The following is a 19,786-nucleotide window of genomic DNA, read 5'->3' on the forward strand; positions in this document are numbered from 1 at the left end:
TGGGTTGAACTAAGCTCGTGCAGAAAGGAGCCCATTTCATTTACTGTTGTCATTCATCAGAGCAGAAAGGCTCCAACTTCTTGCAGAACTTTTAGACAAACAAGGGCCCAACTTACAAATGTCCTTGCAGATTCTGCGGTGGATGGAGAGCAACTGGCTTGATCACACTTGTGTGTGATCTATCTAGAACAGTGCCACACAAGCTGCATCACAGTGAAACCACCAGTGAGTTTAAAAACTACCAGTGTGTGAGTGCTAACCTGAGCTCGCCAATCAGAAACACCTAAGGTGGGGTAAAAGTCTCAGAACTCCCTTATAACATCCAGGATGATCCAAATGGGTAATCTCAGCTCTAGAACATTCAGGATAATTCCACCTGCACTACAAATGCAGAGAATCAGCCACTGTTGAGAAGCTAGGCTTGCCCCGCCTTCCTAGAAGCGAGAGAACATAGCCACAGCTAAGATGACACCATTGTCCTAGTTTGCCAGGGATGAAGGAGGTCCCTGGGACTGGGGCTGCTGAAACCAGGCCATTCCCAAGCAAAGCAGGACAGTGGGCCACCCTGATGTCATGTATCTTAGTGACACAGGGTCCTTCTACATTGCAGCAACCACTTCCTAAGCCCAGGTGAGGGCTCCCTGGAGGAGGGAGCGATCAGTGAGCTCCAGCCCAGAGAGCAGGACAGGGGGCCAGGCAGTGGCACACCTGGATAAATGCACACATTATAATGAGCAAGGACCCAGGTTCAATCCCCTTGGCCCCACCTGCAGGGGGAAAACTTCACAAGTGGTGGGGGGCTGCAAGGTATCTCTCTGTCTCTTTCTCTCTCTATCTCTATCTCCCCCTCCCTTCTTAATTTCTCCTTGTCACTATCTAATAAATAAATAAAATAAACAACAACAACAAAAAGGAGAGCAGTAGAAAGGGGGCTAGAGAAGCTGGACTCCAACTGGAACAGTGAAAACTGGCGGGGCTGGGGGGAGGGAAGGGGGGACAGTGGCACACCTGGTTGAGTGCATATGTCACCATGTGCAGGGACCCAAATTCAAGCCCCCAGCCTCCCACCTGCAGTGGAGACACTTCAAGAGTAGTGTGTGTGGGGGGGTGGAATGGCTGCTAGGAGAGGTGAATTCATAGTGCCAGCATTGAGCCCCAGCAATATCCTTGGGGGCAATGGAAAGGAAAGAGAGGGGAGGGGAGGGAGGAAGGGAGAAGAGGGAAAAAGGGGAGGGAAAAGGGAAAGGGAGGGGGAAGGGAGAGGGAAAGGGAGAGGAGGGGAAGGGAAGGGAGGGGAGGGGGGAAGAAAATTGGTTCTGGCTAGGAGGTCTCTGGCAGACCCTCGGGGTGAGGGCCAGGCCCAGGGGAGGCAGAGAGGATGCTGGCAGATGGGGCCCCAGCCCAGACTCACTCTGCGGCAAGTCCTCAGCCCTGAAGACCTTCAGGCAGAAGTGTGCTCCTCGGAGGGCCACCCCGGTGGGCCTGAGCAGGTTGCCTTCAATGTCCTCCTTGTCTTCAGAGGGGTCTTTCCTCTCCAGCTGCAACACAGCCGATACAATTCCTCAATGTGCTCTTTTAAGCTCAGTGTCTTCCCAGCACCCACCTGCTGCAGACTGGTGCATCACCCCCAGGCAGCTTCTGCCCCATCCCAACCATGAAACAATAAAACCGTCCTCTTGGCCTTTGGGGAGGATTGACCTCAGTCATGTGTAAATGTACCCGGTCCACAGACAGGGTTCAAGAACCAGTCTCCTCCCTACTCTGCCCATTAAATGATAAGAGTGCAGATCTGAAGGACCAGGAGACAAGTGCACCAAAACATGCATGAAGCCCCAGGAATCTCTGTCTCCATGGTTATTGCTGGGGCTTGGTGCCATCAATATGAATCCACTGCTCCTGGTGGCCACTTTTTCCATTTTATTGGATAGGACAGAGAGAAATTGAGAGGAGAAGGAGAGATAGAGAGGAGGAGAAAAAGATAAACATCTGCAGACCTGCCTTACTGCTTGTGAAGCATCCCCCCCTGCAGGTGGGGAGGAGGGGCTCTAACCCAGGTCCTTGCTCTTGGTAGCCTGTGCACTGAACCAGGTATGCCCCCTCTTCTTCTTTCTCTCTTTTTTGATAGAGATAAACAGAGTCAGAAAGAATGTGTAAGAGACCACAGCACTGAAGCTTCCTTCAATGTGGTGGGGGCTGGGCTTGAACTTGCAACGCACACATGGCAAAGCAGCACTCTATCCAAGTGAAATATTTTTCCAGTATCCACCCTCTCCCCTTTCTAGAAATCCACACCACCCCGAAATGCCTGCCCCTCTCTCTCTCTCTCTCTCTCTCTCTCTCTCTCTCTCTCTCTCCACAAGCTCACTTCCTGGTGACTCCAGTCCCTGCGTCACAGTTCTTGGGAGAACTTTTGACTCCGCCAGAAGTAAGCAACCTCGTATGTCCCACTGTTTACATCTCATTAGGAGCTGACTCCTCTCCCACAACAATCTAAACCCTCCTCCTGGAGCCTGGCAATGAGCAGCAGGGACCTAGGTTCAAGCTCCTGGTGCCCACCTGCAGTGGGGAAACCTGCCAAGAGGTGAAACAGTGCTGTGGATGTCTCTCTTTCTCTCTCCCTCTCTATCATCTCCCTTCCTTCTCAATTTTTATCTGTCCTATCAAATAAAAGGAAGGAGAGAAAGGATGAAAAAAGAAAAGAAGTAGAAAAGGAAGGAAGGAAGGAAGGAAGGAAGGAAGGAAGGAAGGAAGGAAGGAAGGAAGGAAGATATATAGATAGCCACCCACCAGGAGCAGGTGGATTCATTTATCAGGTATCCAGCCCCAGCAATAACCTTGGTGGCAACAAAAATTAATTAAAAGTAAATAATAAGGGGCCGGTGGTGGTGCACCTGGTTGAGCACATGTGTTACAATGCACAAGGATCCGGGTTCGAGCCCCCAGTCCCCACCTGCATGGGGAAAGCTTTGCAAGTGGTGAAGCAGTGCTTCAGGTGTCTCTCTGTCTCTCTCCTTCTCTATTACCCCCTTCCCTCTTGATTTCTAGCTGTCTGTCCAATAAATCAAGATTTTTTTTAAAGTAAATAATAAAATAATAGTAATCCTTTCCTCCTCCTCTTCCCAGACACAGCACCTTCCTAATTCTTACTAACATGTAAAGGTAATACATACTTAGATACTCGAATGCGGGGTACACCAACATAACAGAGAGATTAGAAAGAATTATCTCATTTTGGCAAGACAGAAAAATATGCATGCATATCCCTTGGGGGTGAGGGATATGCAAGATATTAGCGACAGCTCTTCCTACTGGTAGAGTTAGTGATTCATTTTTTCAGTGATACTTTACGACCTGGTCTACATCTACCTACAACCCCACTGTTACCCTGTATTCTTTTATATCAGAAAAACTAAAGTGAGTTGTAGAGTGCCTTCACTTCCAGCTGGAGGTGCTGTGAGCAGGACCCAAGCACGTGTACTCACAGGAGCCTCGTCTCCGGGTCCCAGCACACAAAGGCTTGCCTTCAGGTAGCCTCTGGCTCCAGCAGAGAAGTCATCGGGGTCTGAGAGCAGCAACCATTTCCTGAGGTAGGCATGTCCTGAAAAAGATCAGAGCTGCTGGTGAACACAGAATCACCAGCTCTGCAACAGCACCCAGGGACTGGGACCGACCACCTTTGTGTGGAAAGGGTCATGGGAGACTAGGTCATGACTAGGAGACGAGGTCTAGGTCATGGGAGACTCACTCAAATGGAAGCATCAAGAGGGAGGTACTTTGAGTACTCTGAGAAACTCCCAGTAGTAGCTGTCATCCCCACCCCAAGCCCCAGGAAGAGTGACCAGAATAGAGCAGAAACCAGGGTGTAGCAAAATCCTAGGCATGGCATGCAAATGGCCCTGCCCCCTGGTAGGGAAGTGACCCCAGTCTCCAGCAGCAGTTGTGTGGGGGCTTCCAGATTTGGGATCCTACACTGATCTTCCTGAGGACATGTTGAAGCATGTCCTGGAATATGACAGCCAGACCCTCTCCATTACTGCAGCTCTCTAAGGAATTCTAAAATGCCCCCAAAGAGGAAAAATGAGTGTCCCAAATGGGTATCTCCAAGAAGCCCCTAAAACCAAAGCACAAAGGTATTATGGCCAAGGTGAGAGCGGGACTCACGGGGCTCTCTGTAGACGGTGCCTACATCCATCTGAAATCAAGCAGAAGGAACATAAGTCAAATGCTTGTCCCTAGGTGTCAAATCACAGTGCATCAGACAATCTCACAGAACAGTCCTACTTTAAATAGCATTTGGAGACATGGAGAAATGCTCAGCACATGCTATTCGTGAGAAGGAACATGTTTTTGATAAAAACTGGTAAAGTCTATCTATGTACAAAAAAGAAAGAGCAAAGGATATACGGTGCAAGTGTTTGTGCTATGTCTGGGTGGGAACTTTGGGTAGTTTTTGGTTTGTTTTTGTTGTTTTTTCATATGTATCCTTGCTGGTGCTTTATACTTTTCTATTAAAAAAAAAAAAAGATCAGGGGGCTGGGTGGAGGCGAACCTAGTTGAGTACACAGATTACAGCCAGGTGCACCACCGCCCGGCCCACATACAATGTGTATGGACCTAAGTTTGAGGTGAAAACTTCACAAGCGGTGAAGCAGGGCTGCAAGTGTCTCGCTGTCTCTCTCCCTCTCTATCTCCCCCTTCCTTTCAATTTCTGGCTGCCTCTATCCAATAATAAAGATAATTAAAAAAAAAAAAAAAGGTTAGCTGGACTTGGGGAAAAGAGTCGTGTGGGGAGGGCAGGGCATCTGTGAGTATTCTGCATTTCCATTCAACTTTGCCATGAATCTGAACTGCTTCAGAAAAATACTCTTTATCATGGATTGATTTTATAATTAGGAAGAATTAAATAATTTTATACTTAATCCCTGGATTCTCAGAACAAGAGTATGTTTTAAAAATTATCAGCTATAAACATAATTAGAATCCTTTTTGTTATGGAATAATTTGGGCTCAAGCCCCTTCCTTTAAAAAAAAAAATTTGCCTATTCAGAAAAATAGGCTGTTTTCTTTCCGTAACTTCTTCCCAAGGAAGGGGCTGTGTTTTTTCTATAAATAAGGGAATGCTTTAAAAAAAAATCCTACCCCCTCTCTTTCCATCTGATAAATGCTGGGAAATTCAGGAATAAGAAAATCAATAGGAATTACATTAGCAGACAATTCACAAAATTCTTCAATACTAGTTATTTTTATTTAATCTGTGAAAGTTGTCCTAGGAGCTAATTATACTGTCAGTGGTCTGAAGTGAACTAGCCATTTCTGAACCATCTTGGGCTAATGCAGGGACAGTGTACCCCAATCTCCACTACCCTGCATCCTCATCCTCGCCCTCCCAGGTTCAGACAAGTGGGCTCTCTGGAGCCACCAGTTCCGTACATTGTCCAGAGAGCCTCCACCAACACGAGCAACTGAAGACTGACTGGTCTTAGAGAAGAGATGCACTTACCCGGAACTCCCCAATGAGAGAGTCTGTCCTGAGAGAACGTGAGTCTACCACCTGCAGAGAAGAGAGGTGAGAGCTCCTGTCCACAGTGAATGCTGGCCAAGACATGACCCAGCCCATAGCTCTTGCCTCCCAGATACTAACCGCTAGCATAGACATCACTCTCATTCAATTCCAGAGGCTGCTCTAAGCCATGTAGAACCTCCCCCAGGGGCCTCCGAAGTTAACTATGACTATGATCCTCATTCTGCAGGTGAACAGAGACACAGAATCACATGACCCCCAAATGACACAGATAGGGCCAGATCCCACAGTTTGACTCCTGAACCGACACTTTTAACCACTAAAGATTGCATTTTAAGGGAGGGGAGAGTTGAGACTCAGAGAAAGAGAATCTTAACCAGAAGCAGCAGCCACGCAGACAAGCAAAACAAGGTGGATATCCACATGTCTACTTCCTATTACACTCCCCTCAGTCACTCCAAAGCTAACCTTATCAAAGTAAGGACTACAAAAGCTGAATAAGGGCAAGAGACTAGCATACTTTAACGATGACTCTTTAGTCACTATCAGACCACCCCATCAGCTGAGGCCCTAGTCGGGGAGTCCTGAGATTCCCAAGCAGGCATGATGGGCCTAGACCTCGAATAGATCCTTCTCTCTATTGTTACTGGTCATCTCTATCAGGAACAATACGATAGACCCCTTTGTGGGCCCTCCTAGGACCTTGCCCTCAATGTGGATCAACAATGGTAGAGAATGTTCCATCCTCCAAAGGAAGGCTGGACAACATACTCTATGTTCCACCTGAGGAAGATGGGTTCTGAAATTGGGGCAGCTTGGAACGTTCCTACTCATGACCACAAAATGTGAGCTCAGATCTACAAGAAGGCAGAGGTCACCATAGGCTCCTAAGCTGAATATCGGCCCCAGATCAGATCAATTTGATGAAACTTACAGTCAACAATATTTATGCACTTTCCCATATTTGGGAGCTACTCTCTTTTCTGATCCGGCTTTCTAGCCCTTTTCTTCCAGCCATGACATCATCTCCCCAGACAATAACTTGGGTCCACCTGCAATCATATGTCAGACTAAGAAAAGAAAAAAAATAAAAACTAGTATAGTCATGGGCCCTTTGGACTATAACTAAAATAGGCCTACTAGCTATCTTCAAAACAGCAACCCCCCCAAATCTTCATCTGCAATATTCCAGCCCTTAGTTCATGATTAGTCAACTATTTTTTTTGGCTTTATATGTTAATTCTTTTTTCAGCCACCAGGTTCCAGATGCTAACATGATGCCAACCGGACCTCCCTGGGCAGACAACCCCACCAATGTGTCCTGGAGCCCCACTTCCCCAGAAACCTACCCCACTAGGGAAAGAGCGACAGGCTGGGAGTATAGATTGACTGTCAATCCATACTTCCATGTTCAGTGGGGAAGCAATTACAGAAGCCAGACCTTCCATGTTCTGCAGCCCCTAATAACCCTGGGTCTATACTCCCAGAGGGTTAAAGAATAGGAAAGCTGGGAGTCGGAAGGTAGTGCAGCAGGTTAAGCGCATGGGGCGCAAAGCACAAGGAAAGCTATCAGAGGAGGGCATGGGATACAGAGTTCTGGTGGTGGGGAGTGTGTGGAATCGTACCCCTCTTATCCTATGGTTTTTGTACATTTTTCCTTTTTATAAATAAAAATTTTTAAAAAGAAAAAATGATTTCAGGACCCTGATTTAAAGCATCTGGTGGTGCTAAACAGTGGGGGGTCCCGATTCTGCTCTGTCTCCATTTGAGCTGCAGAAGTGTGACCCATCACCCACACTTGTGCACCAATGATTCTCTCACACACTGATGCACAGGACAGGTGCACATACCTACACACAGTACACACACATGCACACCTGTACACACATATACACACGGGTACAATACACGTGCACACAGGTACACACATGCACACTAGTACACACAGGTACACATACTGATGCACATAATTGTGTGAATGTGTACGCAATCCCACGCCGGTACATACACAGATACACATACTCAGACACGTACACGTGCCTTCACATAGGTGCACACAGATACACACCCATGTATGCTAGCATGCTCACAAGACTAGCCCTGACGTGCACACAGAGATGCACACTGACGTGCTGCAGCTGCACTGGGAGAACACTGGCGCCTGAGACATACCGTGATAAAGATGGGCTCATCAAACAGCTCCTCTGGGGAGTCAAACAGGTTGAAGAAAAGAGTCTGTGGGGTGAAGGTGCAAGGGAGGCAGGTGAGTGTCTGTTGAGACCCAGATTGGGGGGGTTGGGGGCCCTACACAACCCCAAGTGTGATCACCCAGTGCACAGAGTGTGCTGAACTTTGCCCCACACTGACCTCTGGGGAGTCGCCTGGGTAGAAGAGTTCAGCTCAGGGGCCATGATGCTATAGCACTGGGAGAAGCTCCAATGCTGTAACGTCTCCCCCACCCCATCTCTCTTATCTGAATGAAAAGATGTTTCCAGGAGGAGTGAAATCCTGCATGTGCAAGGGCTCCAGCTCCTCAAAAAAAAAGAGCTTCTCTCCGGTTCCTTAGATACATACTCAGAATCTGACACATCTCTTGAAGAAAGTTAGTGCCATATATAAAAACTTTCTTCCTTAATCTGGCTGGGAAGAAAGCTCAACATTAGAGCAAAGGACTTGCATGCCCGAGGCCTAAGAAATCCTAGGTTCAATCCCTAGCACTGTCATATGACAGCACTGAGCAGAGCTCTAGCTCTCTCTCTCCTTCTTGTAAAAGATAAATAAATAAATAAGTAGTATTCAAAAAAAGTGGGACTGGGTGGTGGCACACTAGGTTGAGTGCACATGCTACCATGTTCAAGGACTCAGGTTCAAGTCCCTGGTAGCCACCTGCAGAAGGCAGCTTCACAAGTGGTAAAGCACTAAAGCAGATGTCTCTCTGTCTTTTTCCCTATTTCCCCCACCTCTTTCTTTTATATATATTTATTTACTTTCCTTTTTGTTGCCCTTGTTTTTTATTATTGTTGTTGTTATTGATGTCATTGTTGTTAGATGAGAACAATGACAAAGAGAAATAGAGAGGGGAGGGGAAGACAGAGAGGGGGAGAGAAAGATAGACACCTGCAGACCTGCTTCACCATCTGTGAAGTGACTCCCTTGCAGGTGTGGGGAGCTGGGGACTCGAACCGAGATCCTTACTCCCAGTCCTTGTGTTTCACACCATGTACACTTAACCCACTGTGCTACCGCCCAACTCCCTCCCCCACCCCTTTTAATATCTCTCTGTCATATCAAATAAATAAATAATTAAGAAAAACTAAGCACATGTTTGGTGTCTGCTACAAGAAGACTTCCAGAAGCAGAAGATTTGGGGCCCTGCAGAAGACTCACCTAGGTCCCACCTCAGCACCTAGTGTCTCTCACCTCATTGAAGAGTGGGCTGTTTCCCTTCTGGATCCGTGTCCGCTTGGTCTGGCCAGCAGCCGTGACCTTGACCACAGGCTTGATGTTCATGCCAGGCAGCTGGCGCCCCTCAATCACCTGGACTCTGATCTGAAGGCAGGAAGGGGCATGAGCAGGAGGAAGAGAGCAGTCATGGAGAGGACGGACACCCTTGTGTCTGGAGAGAGTCTCACCAATCTCAGGGACCATCCTCTCTGCTGACTTCATATATATATATATATATATATATTCCCTTTTGTTGCCCTTGTTTTATTGTTGTAGTTATTATTGTTGTCGTTGTTGGATAGGACAGAGAGAAAAGGAGAGAGGAGGGGAAGACAGAGAGAGGGAGAGAAAGATAGACACCTGCAGATCTGCTTCACCGCCTGTGAAGCGACTCCCCTGCAGGAGGGGAGCCAGGGACTCGAACCAGGATCCTAACGCCGGCCCTTGCACTTTGTACCACCTGCACTTAACCCGATGTGCTACCACCTGACTCCCTGCTGACCTCTTAAGAGGGATACTAAGGAGGAGTAAGGAAGGGCAATTTAGAGACAGTCATATCTTTTTTATCCAAGGTCCCCTGCATCTGTAACAGCCTGTAGGTCCATGTAAGAACTGCCCCAGGTGGTCTACCAGCTCTAAACTCCAGCACTGGACCCAGGACACAGCCCCACCCTGCCCTGCCCTGGTCACTCATGCAGCTCAGGCCTCATCAGAGACCTCTCAGTGTTGATGTTTTTAAACAGCTCCAACATGCTTCATTGAATTCCCTCTGCAATTAAACTGACAAAGTAAAGCAACTCCATTTTTTTTTCTATATTCTGTACAATTGCATGTTTTCTCATATTCTGAGGGAGAAGAATTTCCTCTGCTGGGCTGGATAGTGCATTTGCTTTGTAAAGTGCATGAACTAGATTTAAACCCAAACTCCAGTGCACTGAAGGAAGCTTTGGTGCTGTGGTGTCTTTCTCCCTGTCTCACTACCTCTTTATTTTCCTTTTTATCTAAAAAAATAAATAAATAGTTGATCTGGAGTGGGAAGCCCCAGTGACAAGAGGAAGAAAGCAAAAAGAAATAAAAGAAAAAATTATATTTACTGAAAAATTAGGAATATCTGTGCTTCCAAGTTTATGCAAAGTACTTTAAAGTATTAAAAACCCATTTTCATGAAATTACATTTCCAGAGAGCAATTACTTACTGATGAACCAAGTCTGCAAAAAAAGAAGCATCAATATAAAAGAATATGTATTAATAATACGGGGAATAGACTATGAGTGACTTTTATTCACTTCATTTAGTGGTGTTTTCCAAATTGTGAATTTTCTAAGGCAGTAAAACTTGTCATGGGAATAATAATAAGTTAGACTTCTGTTTCTCAAGTAAAATAGGGATAATGGCTAGGAGATTGGCTTAAATTACCATAACTTAAGCTAAGTTTTGTTGCATTTAGTAAATAAAGATTTAAGTGTCCTGTTTTTGTTTAACTTTAGAAGCATTTCTGAAGAGTTAAATACCACTAAGCACAGTTATATCAAAATGGAAACCTCTGTGTAAAAGAATAAGCAAAGGGCCAAAATTAAAAGGCACCTATGGTAGAGTATATATATATTTTAGATCAAAATATGCCAGAAAGTTAATTTTAATAGTTTTACTCTGTGGAGAACAAATTCAAATTCCACAAGACCTGCAGTAGCAGGAAAGAAGGAAACGGCTCCTGGGAGAAAAGAACAGAGTGTCTGGCCTGGGGGTGCTGCTGATTCAAGCAGGTCTGGAAGGTCAGAGTGCCTGCATTTCAGACATTTCTAGGTGATGCTCTCGCTGCTGCTGCAACACCCACAAGTTGAAGAGCAGGGACTGGCGAGCTAGCTACTGCTGGCCAGGAACGCAGATGGCACAAAGACAAGTTGAATGTCTGCAGCGATTGTATTTTTCATTACCAGGACTTCACTACTCCAGGCCGGCTTTTTCAGATAGAAAGGCTGGGCGGTGATGCACCCAGATAAGCATATATATTACCATGCAAAAGGACCCAGTTTCAAGCTCCTGGTCCCCACCTGGAGAAAGGAAGCTTCACAAGCAGTGAAGCAGGTTTGAGGGTATCTCTCTTTCTCCCTCCCTATCTCCCTCCCTCTCTCAATTTCTGTCTGTCCTATCAAATAAAAGAAAAAGAAAAAAGATGGCCACTGACCACTGAGAATGACAGATCATGCAAACACTTATCCCCAATGATAATCCTGGTGTCAAAAGAAAGGGAACAAGAGGGGAGGAGAGGGGAGGAGAGGGGAGGAGAGGGGAGGGGAGAGATGGGGAGAGGAGAGGAGAGGAGAGGAGAGGAGAGGAGAGGAGAGGAGAGGAGAGGAGAGGAGAGGAGAGGAGAGGAGAGGAGAGGAGAGGAGAGGAAAGGAGAGGAGGAGGAAGCTATCACAGCACTAACGTTTCCTCCAGTGTGGTGGGGACAAGGCTCAAGCAGGGCTGTGTGCATAAGGTGATTTTCTTTTAACAGTAAAAGCTTAGTAAAAGATAAACTAAGCAGAGGCTAGTTGTGAGGCCCCAAGGCATGTCATCCACATTAATATCATCTGAAGACCCAGGGCCAGCACAGCCTCCCTCCCAGGGCCTGCTGAGTACTGGGGGGAAACTGCCATCAGACATACAGACCGCATTGTTCCTTCACCTGGAAGTCCTGCGGTCTGTCTGACAGCAGCTTCCTGGGTGCCGGTGTGCTTCTCTTCCTTTTGCCCCCAGGGTGATAGGGGGGTGGGTGGGAAGGCGGTTTCCTCGGGGTGGCCGGAGCCCCTGGGCCTAGAGCACCACTCTGATCCAGGAAGGGCTCTGCCTCATCACCTGTGAGCCCCTGGTCCTCCGTGTCCTCCTCTCCTGTGTCTGGAATGGAGGAGGGGCTCTGAGGCTGGGTCCTTCCAGTTCTGCCCTCGAGGCCCAGTCCTGAAAGGGTGCCACCACCATTCTCCCCTGCCCCTCGCTTCCCTGTGAGCCCGGATGGATGAGGGAAAAAGAAGAGGAGCTTCCAGCAGCTGGAAATGGAGGATCAGTCCAGTTAGTCGACAGCAAGGAAACAGGATGGCCCATGGCCTCCCCCAGCCTGCAAGGAGAGCCCCTGTCCAGCCTGTGAGCCAGCGGTGGGTGTGTGAGGTGGTTACAAGAGGGAGGACGGGACAGCCCTGGCCTGCATCTCACCGGTGGGGGCCGGCCACTTCTTTCCGGAGTATCGCGTGTCCACGGTGCTGTCACTGAGCAGGGACCAAGTCTCGGCCCGGCTCGGTCCCCCACCTAGCACGTGGGCAGGGCACAGCCAGGAGAAGGAGGCGCTGGATGAAGGGGGCCGACCCAGCACACCCACCCCATCTACCTTAGCCTGTCAAGAGTCCCAGGTCACATCTCCTCACCTGCCAGATCACTGGTCACCTGGAAGAGCCTCAACCCAAGCATTAAGTCCACCTCCAAGGAGGCCCCAGAATATTCAGGGTTCTCCAGAAGCCCCCATATACACCTTCAGTCATAACTGACCTCACATCTCTGAGCCCTGGTCCTGCTCTGCCTCCCTCACCACAAAGTCCCACAGAGGGCTGGGTTCCTGTCAGGCTCAGGCTCGGGGTGCACCCAGACAGAGCTGCCCTCAGCTCCCTCCACCATGAGAGGAGCTCGGTAATTGCTCCCCAGAGCCAGTGCCCACCTGACCCATCTATGTGACTTCCTCCCCAGACCAGTATGCTTATCCATGCCAGGCCCCTCACTGGCAGGCTGATCACTCAGGAATGGGTCCTCTCTTGGGAAACCCAGGGGAGGCAAGTGAAGATGGCTGAGGTGACCTGGACACTCAGCTAAAACGGTCAGTTCTTTTCATAAACAGATAAACTGCAGGCCCAGAGAGGGCTCAGAGTTGCCAGCCTGAAGGCACACAGCAGCTTGGTATCAAAGAAAAACTGGAACTCATGCTTCCTGGGCTGGGGACAGAATGCAGCAGCTACACACCTGAAGCATGGAGGACTCAGGTTCAATCCCCTGGCACCACCACAAGCCAGAGCTAAGCAGTGTTCTGGCTTCTTTCTTTCTTTCCTTCCTCCTTTCCTTCATTTATTTCTTCCTACCTAGCTCATAAAATAAAAATAAATCTTTTAAAAAGTTAAGAATTCAAGGCTAGGCAGTGGCTCACCTGGCTGAGCACACATGTTACCATGCACAAGGACCCAGGTTCAAGCCCTCAGTCTCCACCTGCAGGGGAGAGGCTTCACAAGTGATGAACAGTACTGTAGGTGTCTTTCTCTCTCCTTCCCTCTCTGTCCCTCTCCTCTCTTAATTTTTCTCTGACCTATCAAATTAAAAAAAAAAATGATGGAGAAAATAGCCACCGAGGAACAGTGGAATCATCACGCAGGCACTGACCCACATGATAACCCATGGAAAATTTAAAAATAAATAAAAGTTAAAGGTTAAGAATTCATGTTGTGGGAGTTGGGCAGTAGTGCAGCGGGTTAAGCGCACGTGACGCAAAGCGCAAGGACCAACGTAAGGATCCTGGTTTGAGCCCCTGGCTCCCCACCTGCAGGGGAGTTGCTTCCCAGGCAGTGAAGCAGGTCTGCAGGTGTCTGTCTTTCTCTCTCCCTCTCTGTCTTACCCTCCTCTCTCCATTTTTTTCTGTCCTATCCAACAACGATGACAACAATAATAACTACAACAATTATACAAGGGCAACAAAAGGGAATAAATAAAATTAAAAATATTTTTTAAATTGTTCAAAAAAAAAAAAGAATTCATATTGCGGGAGCTGGGTGGTAGCACAGTGAGTTAAGCATACATGGTGCAAACGAAGCTCAAGGACCGGTGTAAGGATCCTGGTTCGAGCCCCCAGCTCCCTACCTGCAGGGGAGTCGCTTCACAAATGGTGAAGCAGGTCTGCAGGTGTCTTTCTCTCCCCCCTCTCTGTCTTCCCCTCCCCTCTTTATTTCTCTCTGTCCTATCCAACAACAATGACAGCAATAACAACAACGATAAACAACAAAGGCAACAAAAGGGAAAAAATAGCCTCCAGGAGCAGTGGATTCATAATGCAGGCACCAAGCCCCAGCAATAACCAGCAATACCAGCAATAACCCTGGAGGCAAAAAAAAAAAAAAAAATCTTGTTGCCTGGAAGGGGTGGGGGTAAGGGAGGAACATTCATGTTGCCTGACTTCAGTCCAGGACTCTTACAAAACAAATCTTTTTTTTTTAATATTTATTTTATTTATTTATTCCCTTTTGTTGCCCTTGTTGTTTTTATTGTTGTAGTTATTATTGTTGTTGTCGTTGTTGGATAGGACAGAGAGAAATGGAGAGAGGAGGGGAAGACAGAGAGGAGGAGAGAAAGATAGACACCTGCAGACCTGCTTCACCGCCTGTGAAGCGACTCCCCTGCAGGTGGGGAGCCGGGGTTCAAACCGGGATCCTTATGCCGGTCCTTGTGCTTTGTGCCACCTGCGCTTAACCCGCTGCGCTACAGCCCAACTCCCAAAACATCTTTTTCCTCATGTACCATAAGCAAAGGTCTCCCAGGTGCCAGGGCACAGAGGCGCTGAGTTCTGGGGAGCCTGTCCAGCACAGCCTGGGTGCTGTCACATGCTCACCAACACAGAGCTGCAGGGGCACAGCAGCCAGGAGCATCACCTCACACTGGCCCTGGTGGCACCTAGAGGAGCCTGACTTCTGCCCCTTCCTGGGCTTGACAGATAGCAGCTCTCCTTCTCCCTACCCACCTGCATCCTCTTCCCTGCACTGGGCAGTCCCCATCCCTCCATGCCTGGGAGGCAGCTGGGACAGGCCACAACCTGGATGTTCCCCCCACCCGCACCCCCAGGCTCAGGTGCCACTGCTGGCTTCTTCCCGTAGGCCCTGCCAGGGCGAGGGAGGGGGCTCCTCACCAGCCAGCATGTCCAAGTCCGGCACAGTCGGGGAAGGTTCCAGAGGCCCAGAGGGGGGGAACAAGGGCACAGCTCCAGGGAGCGGAGTGTAAGACACCTGCAGGACCAGCGAGGCCTGGAAGAGATGGGAGAAGCCAGGATGAGGGTAAGTGTGTTGGCCTGAGACCTCCAGCCTTCAGCATCCCTCCTGCTCCTTTCATCGCTCCACGGAGAAAGATGGCTCCAAGGGAGCACAGATCTGCCATGCCATCCCCAGGGACTCATCAGTGTAAGAGGTAAGAGCATAGGATCTGGGAACAGTTACCACCACCTGGAAGCAGTGCAGACGTGGGCGAGATCTGAAAGCTCTCTGTGCCTCAGTCTCCTCATCTGCACAGTGCAGGTAGAAAGAGCAATCGTGCCCTCCTACAGAGTCTAGCTAGAAGCCAGTGAGTTGGGGTGGGGGGGTATCCGATCAGCTCCTACTGTCACACAGCACTTCCTGTCATTTTGGCCTCTGCAGGTCAAAATGCAGTGCAGTGGCCTGGGTGTGTGGTGGTGGTCTCTGACACCTAGGGGTGTGTGTGTGTGTGTGTGTGTGTGTGTGTGTGTGTGTGTGTGTGTGTGTGTGTGTGTGTGTGTAGCTGTGTGAACAGGGCTGTGTTGCTACAGTTTTCAGCTCTCAGCCTAGGTCCTGCTTCAGGGAAAACCCCACCCTGGGGTGGGAGGGGATGCTCAAGGCAATGTCCCTTGCTGCCACCACTGCTTCTTCGTCTCCTCCTACCCCCTCCTCCTCTTTCTTTTTCTTCTTCTTCTTTTAAGATTTTAGTTACTTATTCATGAAAAAGATAAGTGGAGCAAGAGAAAGAACCAGACATCACTCTGTACATGTGCTGCCAGGGATTGAACTCAGGAATTCATGTTTGAGAATCCAATGCTTTATGCACTGTGCCACCTCCTGGACCTCCCTGCTTCTCTGCTGACAGTTCTGCTTTGCTGAGCTCAGGCCCGAGCTAGCCTGAGAGGCTCTCAAGTGCCTTTCCTCCTCCTTTTTTTTTTTTTTTTTTTTTAGCTCTTTTTCCTCCTGGAAACACTCCTGACTCCATCTTATTTCCACCTTTACCAGTATGGAGATGACCGGTCACACCATTCGCATGAACCAGGAAGGCTGCTTTGAACTCCTAACTGAGTGACCCCATCAGGAAACCCACACTGGTCAAAGGAGCCCCCAGAACATGAAGATGAGGCAGCACCTGGGCCAGTAGGGGCTGGCAGAGCCTTCCTTTCTCTCGGGGCCTGTAAGCCCCTGTGGAAGCCTTATTATGCTCAAAAGAATGAGTGTTCAATTTAAGATTGTTTGGAAAGTACAAAGGAACTAAAGAGAAAAATGCAAAAGGGGTCGGGTGGACACGATTCTTCCCATTTGCATTTTGATAGAATTCTCACCAAGCTTCTTAAATGAGCGGTGCACAGTCCTTTTCCTTTATCTCCTTGTTAGGCAGTAAGCATGTCTCCAGGTTTTCATAAGCAGAAGTGCTAACGATGCATGGTGCCCCCGAGTGAGTCCAGTATAATTTACCAGATACTTATATTTTTTCTTAAGTTTTTTATATTTATTTATTTTTCCTTTTGTTGCCCTTGTTGTTGTTTTTTTGTTGATTTTGTAGCTATTATTGTTGTTACTGATGTCATCGTTGTTAGATAAGACAGACAGAAACAGAGAGGGGAAGACAGAGAGGGGGAGAAAAAGACAGACACCTGCAGACCTGCTTCACTACCTGTGAAGTGACTCCCCTTTGGGTGGGGAGCCAGGGGCTTGAACTGGGATCCTTACACTGGTCCTTGCACTTCGTGCCACTGCACTTAACCAGCTGCGCTACCACCCAACTCCCTCCTTTTTCTTTCTTTTTTTTTTTTTTTTCTTTTTACCAGAGCCCTGCTCAGCTCTAGCTTATGGTGCTGTGGGGATTGAACCTGGGACTTCAGAGCCTCCAGCATGAGAATATCCTTGCTTAATCGTTATGCTATCTACCCTTACCCCCAAACATCTATCTCTACTGAATAATACTGGGAGGTTCCAGACCTGAAACGAAAGGGCCTGAAAGTCCTCTTTGTCTCCAGATAAGAGAGGCTTGATCCTGCAGATTGGGGCCAGGACAAAAGAATCCAGACTACCAGAGGGCAGGATCTCTGGGAAGGTGGGGCTCAGAACCTGAAGAAGGAGGCAAAGTCACCTCAGTATTTCAGGAGACTGGGAAAGAGATCTGAGATCACAATGGGGCCCCTTTTAAGTAAGAAGCTGAGAAAACGCCCTAATCACCATGCAGGTTCCTCAACCACCACAAGGTGTCACCACTTGAAAAACTGTTACTACAGAGGACTGGGGGGTGAAGGGAGGGGGAAATTAGATAAATAGACAGACAGACAGACAGACAGACAGATACAGAGAGAGAAAAAAAACACCTGCAGCACTGCTTCACCACTCATGAAGCAACTACCCTACAAGTGGGAACCAAGGGCTTGAACTCCAGTCCTTGAGCAATGTAACACACACTCTACTGAGTGAGCCACCATCCAGCCCCTGAAAATAAATGAAATTTGAATGGGAGTTTGTGGATTTGACGGTAGTGCTATATCAACGTTATTGTCCTCATGTTGACATTTATTACTGGTTGATAATAACAATCTCAAGTAGTTGAGGACAAAATTCTCTTTCTACTATTTCTTAAAACTTTCTTCCACATCTTATGGACCGACCAGTCAACGCCCATGTTCAGCGGGGAAGCAATTACAGAAGCCAGACCTTCTACCTTCTGCAACCCACGATGACCCTGGGTCCATGCTCCCAGAGGGATAGAGAATGGGAAAGCTATCGGGGGAGGGGGTGGGATATGGAGATTGGGCGGTGGGAATTGTGTGGGGTTGTACCCCTCCTACCCTATGGTTTTGTTAATTAATCCTTTCTTAAATAAAAAATAATAATAATAATAATAATAAAAAAACTTTCTTCCACATCTTAAATTATTTTTAAAGGCTGAAAACATGCTAGAAGCAGGTAAGAGAAGGGGCCAAGCAGTGGTGCACCCTATACAGCATACATTTTGCTGTGTGCAAGGACCTTAGGTTCAAGTCCCTGGTCCCCACCTATAAAGAGGAAGTTCCCAGAGTGAGGAAGCAGTGTTTCTCCCTCTCTCTTTATCTGCCTGTTCCCTCTCAATTTTTCTCTATCTCTATCCAAAAAAAAAAAGAAAGAAGAGAAATAAAATGACTGCTGGGAGTGGTGGATTCAAGTAAACACCAAGCCCCAGAAGTAGCCCCAATGGCAATAAGAAAAGGAGACAGAAAGGAAGAAGGGGAAGGTGGAGGGAGGGAGGAGGAGGAGAGTGTGAGAAAGCACAATGGTTATGCCAAGACTCTCATGTCTAAAGCACTAGAGGCCCCAGATTCAATCTCCAGCACTAACATAAGTCAGAACTGAGCAGAGTTCTGGGTGGGGAAAAAAAAATTCTAGAAGCCTGGTTCTGCTATCATCTCAGAATTTCATGTAGGAGAGACAAGAAAAACCTCTCACATGCTTGTGCTGAGTCCCAGCTGCCAGAAGCAGTTTAAGTTTACCACCAGTAACAGAGATGATTGACCCCATGCAATATAAAAATTCAAGTCTCCCATTTAAAAGACAAAAAAAGGATTAAGAATTCCAGCATATGACAGCAGAGGTTACAATCAAGCACCAGCCTGATCAACTGCCCACAGTGCTGGCTCACCCTGAGTTGGACCTACATCTGAAAGGTGGCTTGTGCAGTGCCTGCCTTAGGCATGGACCCTGAGCCATCATTCATTCCCCCAGCACCTGCTAGGGGCCAAGCAAGATACTGCACTATTTCCATAAACAAAGCACACAATCTTGCCCCAAACTCCCCATTAGAACCCTCCTAGGAAGACCACTAAATGCCCTCTCCTTTGCCCTCCAGCCCCCACCATTATCAGTCAGTTGTATAGAACAGGTCACCTTGGAGTGGGATGACCTCAGCCACCCAGGTCTGCCATCTTACAGGTCCACAGTCAACAAGAGCAGCAGAACTCTGGAGGGACATGCCCAGTCCCAGGTTAGGAGGATCCCAAAAAACAAAAGCAACAAAGAACAACTGCTGGGTTCCTCCTATAGTCACGCTGCCCACCCTGCCATGCTCAGCCCTACTCACTGCTGGGGCCCCAACACTTAGACACAGAGCTGAACAAGAACAAACTCTCAGCCAGGCCACCACACCTCCCCTACACATACTTCCTGAGTGGACAGGAAAGCCCACATGAGTCTGGTCTTAGTCACCTTCCCTTAGACTAAGTCCAGAAGCTTAGACGTGGCTCCCAGCTTAGGCAGGGGTGATGGATATCATCCTTTAATCCCTCAGAGGAAATACTGAGACTCATCAGAGCACACTGTCCTCCCACTTCCACTCCCTGCTCCCAACTCACCATGACACCAGATTTCATGTGGTTTCTGATATGACTCTGGCTTCTTGTTGCTATTTTTGTTTAAAAAGAGAGAAAGTAGGACACCATTCTGTGGTCAGTGCTGGGACTCAAACCCAGGGACTAACACATGCAAAGTATATGTTCTACCCCTAAGCCACCTTCTGAGACTCCTAACTCTGGCTTTTAAAGACTGGTATGTTCAAATGATTGAGGGAAAGGATTTGAGTTAGTGGTGGGAGTAATAAGCAGACACCTATCAAAGGGAGATGAGAAATTGTATCTTTGGTGTATTGCACCAAAGTAAAGGACTCTGGAGTTGGGGGGGGGGGCTGTTCAGGTCCTAGAACACAATGGCAGAGAAGGACTGAGGTGGACAGTTGAACTGTTATGTGGAAAACTGAGAAATGTTACACATGTACAAACAACTATATTTCACCATTGACTATAAGCCATGACC

The 19,786-nt window shown here is 48.0% G+C and overlaps 1 protein-coding gene across 17 annotated transcripts in view; it reads right to left on the minus strand.

The window, feature by feature from the left end:
• The window catches only part of DYSF (dysferlin), a 272,723-nt gene that overhangs the window by 182,720 nt on the left and 70,217 nt on the right, over window positions 1-19,786 (minus strand). For 9 of the 17 annotated variants that reach the window (XM_060187114.1, XM_060187104.1, XM_060187112.1 and 6 more), the window contains exons 5-13: window positions 14,878-14,992; window positions 12,159-12,251; window positions 11,638-11,846; window positions 8,942-9,070; window positions 7,694-7,756; window positions 5,501-5,551; window positions 4,162-4,192; window positions 3,483-3,598; window positions 1,412-1,538 (exon numbers count right to left, since the gene is read on the minus strand). In XM_060187114.1, coding sequence (XP_060043097.1) covers window positions 1,412-1,538; window positions 3,483-3,598; window positions 4,162-4,192; window positions 5,501-5,551; window positions 7,694-7,756; window positions 8,942-9,070; window positions 11,638-11,846; window positions 12,159-12,251; window positions 14,878-14,992 — 934 coding nt within the window. The remainder of the gene's footprint in view (window positions 1-1,411; window positions 1,539-3,482; window positions 3,599-4,161; window positions 4,193-5,500; window positions 5,552-7,693; window positions 7,757-8,941; window positions 9,071-11,637; window positions 11,847-12,158; window positions 12,252-14,877; window positions 14,993-19,786) is intronic. The other 8 variants (XM_060187109.1, XM_060187107.1, XM_060187118.1 and 5 more) reach the window with 1 other exon arrangement.

Source organism: Erinaceus europaeus, chromosome 3 (assembly GCF_950295315.1).
Source record: "Erinaceus europaeus chromosome 3, mEriEur2.1, whole genome shotgun sequence".
Classification (NCBI taxonomy): domain Eukaryota; kingdom Metazoa; phylum Chordata; class Mammalia; order Eulipotyphla; family Erinaceidae; genus Erinaceus; species Erinaceus europaeus.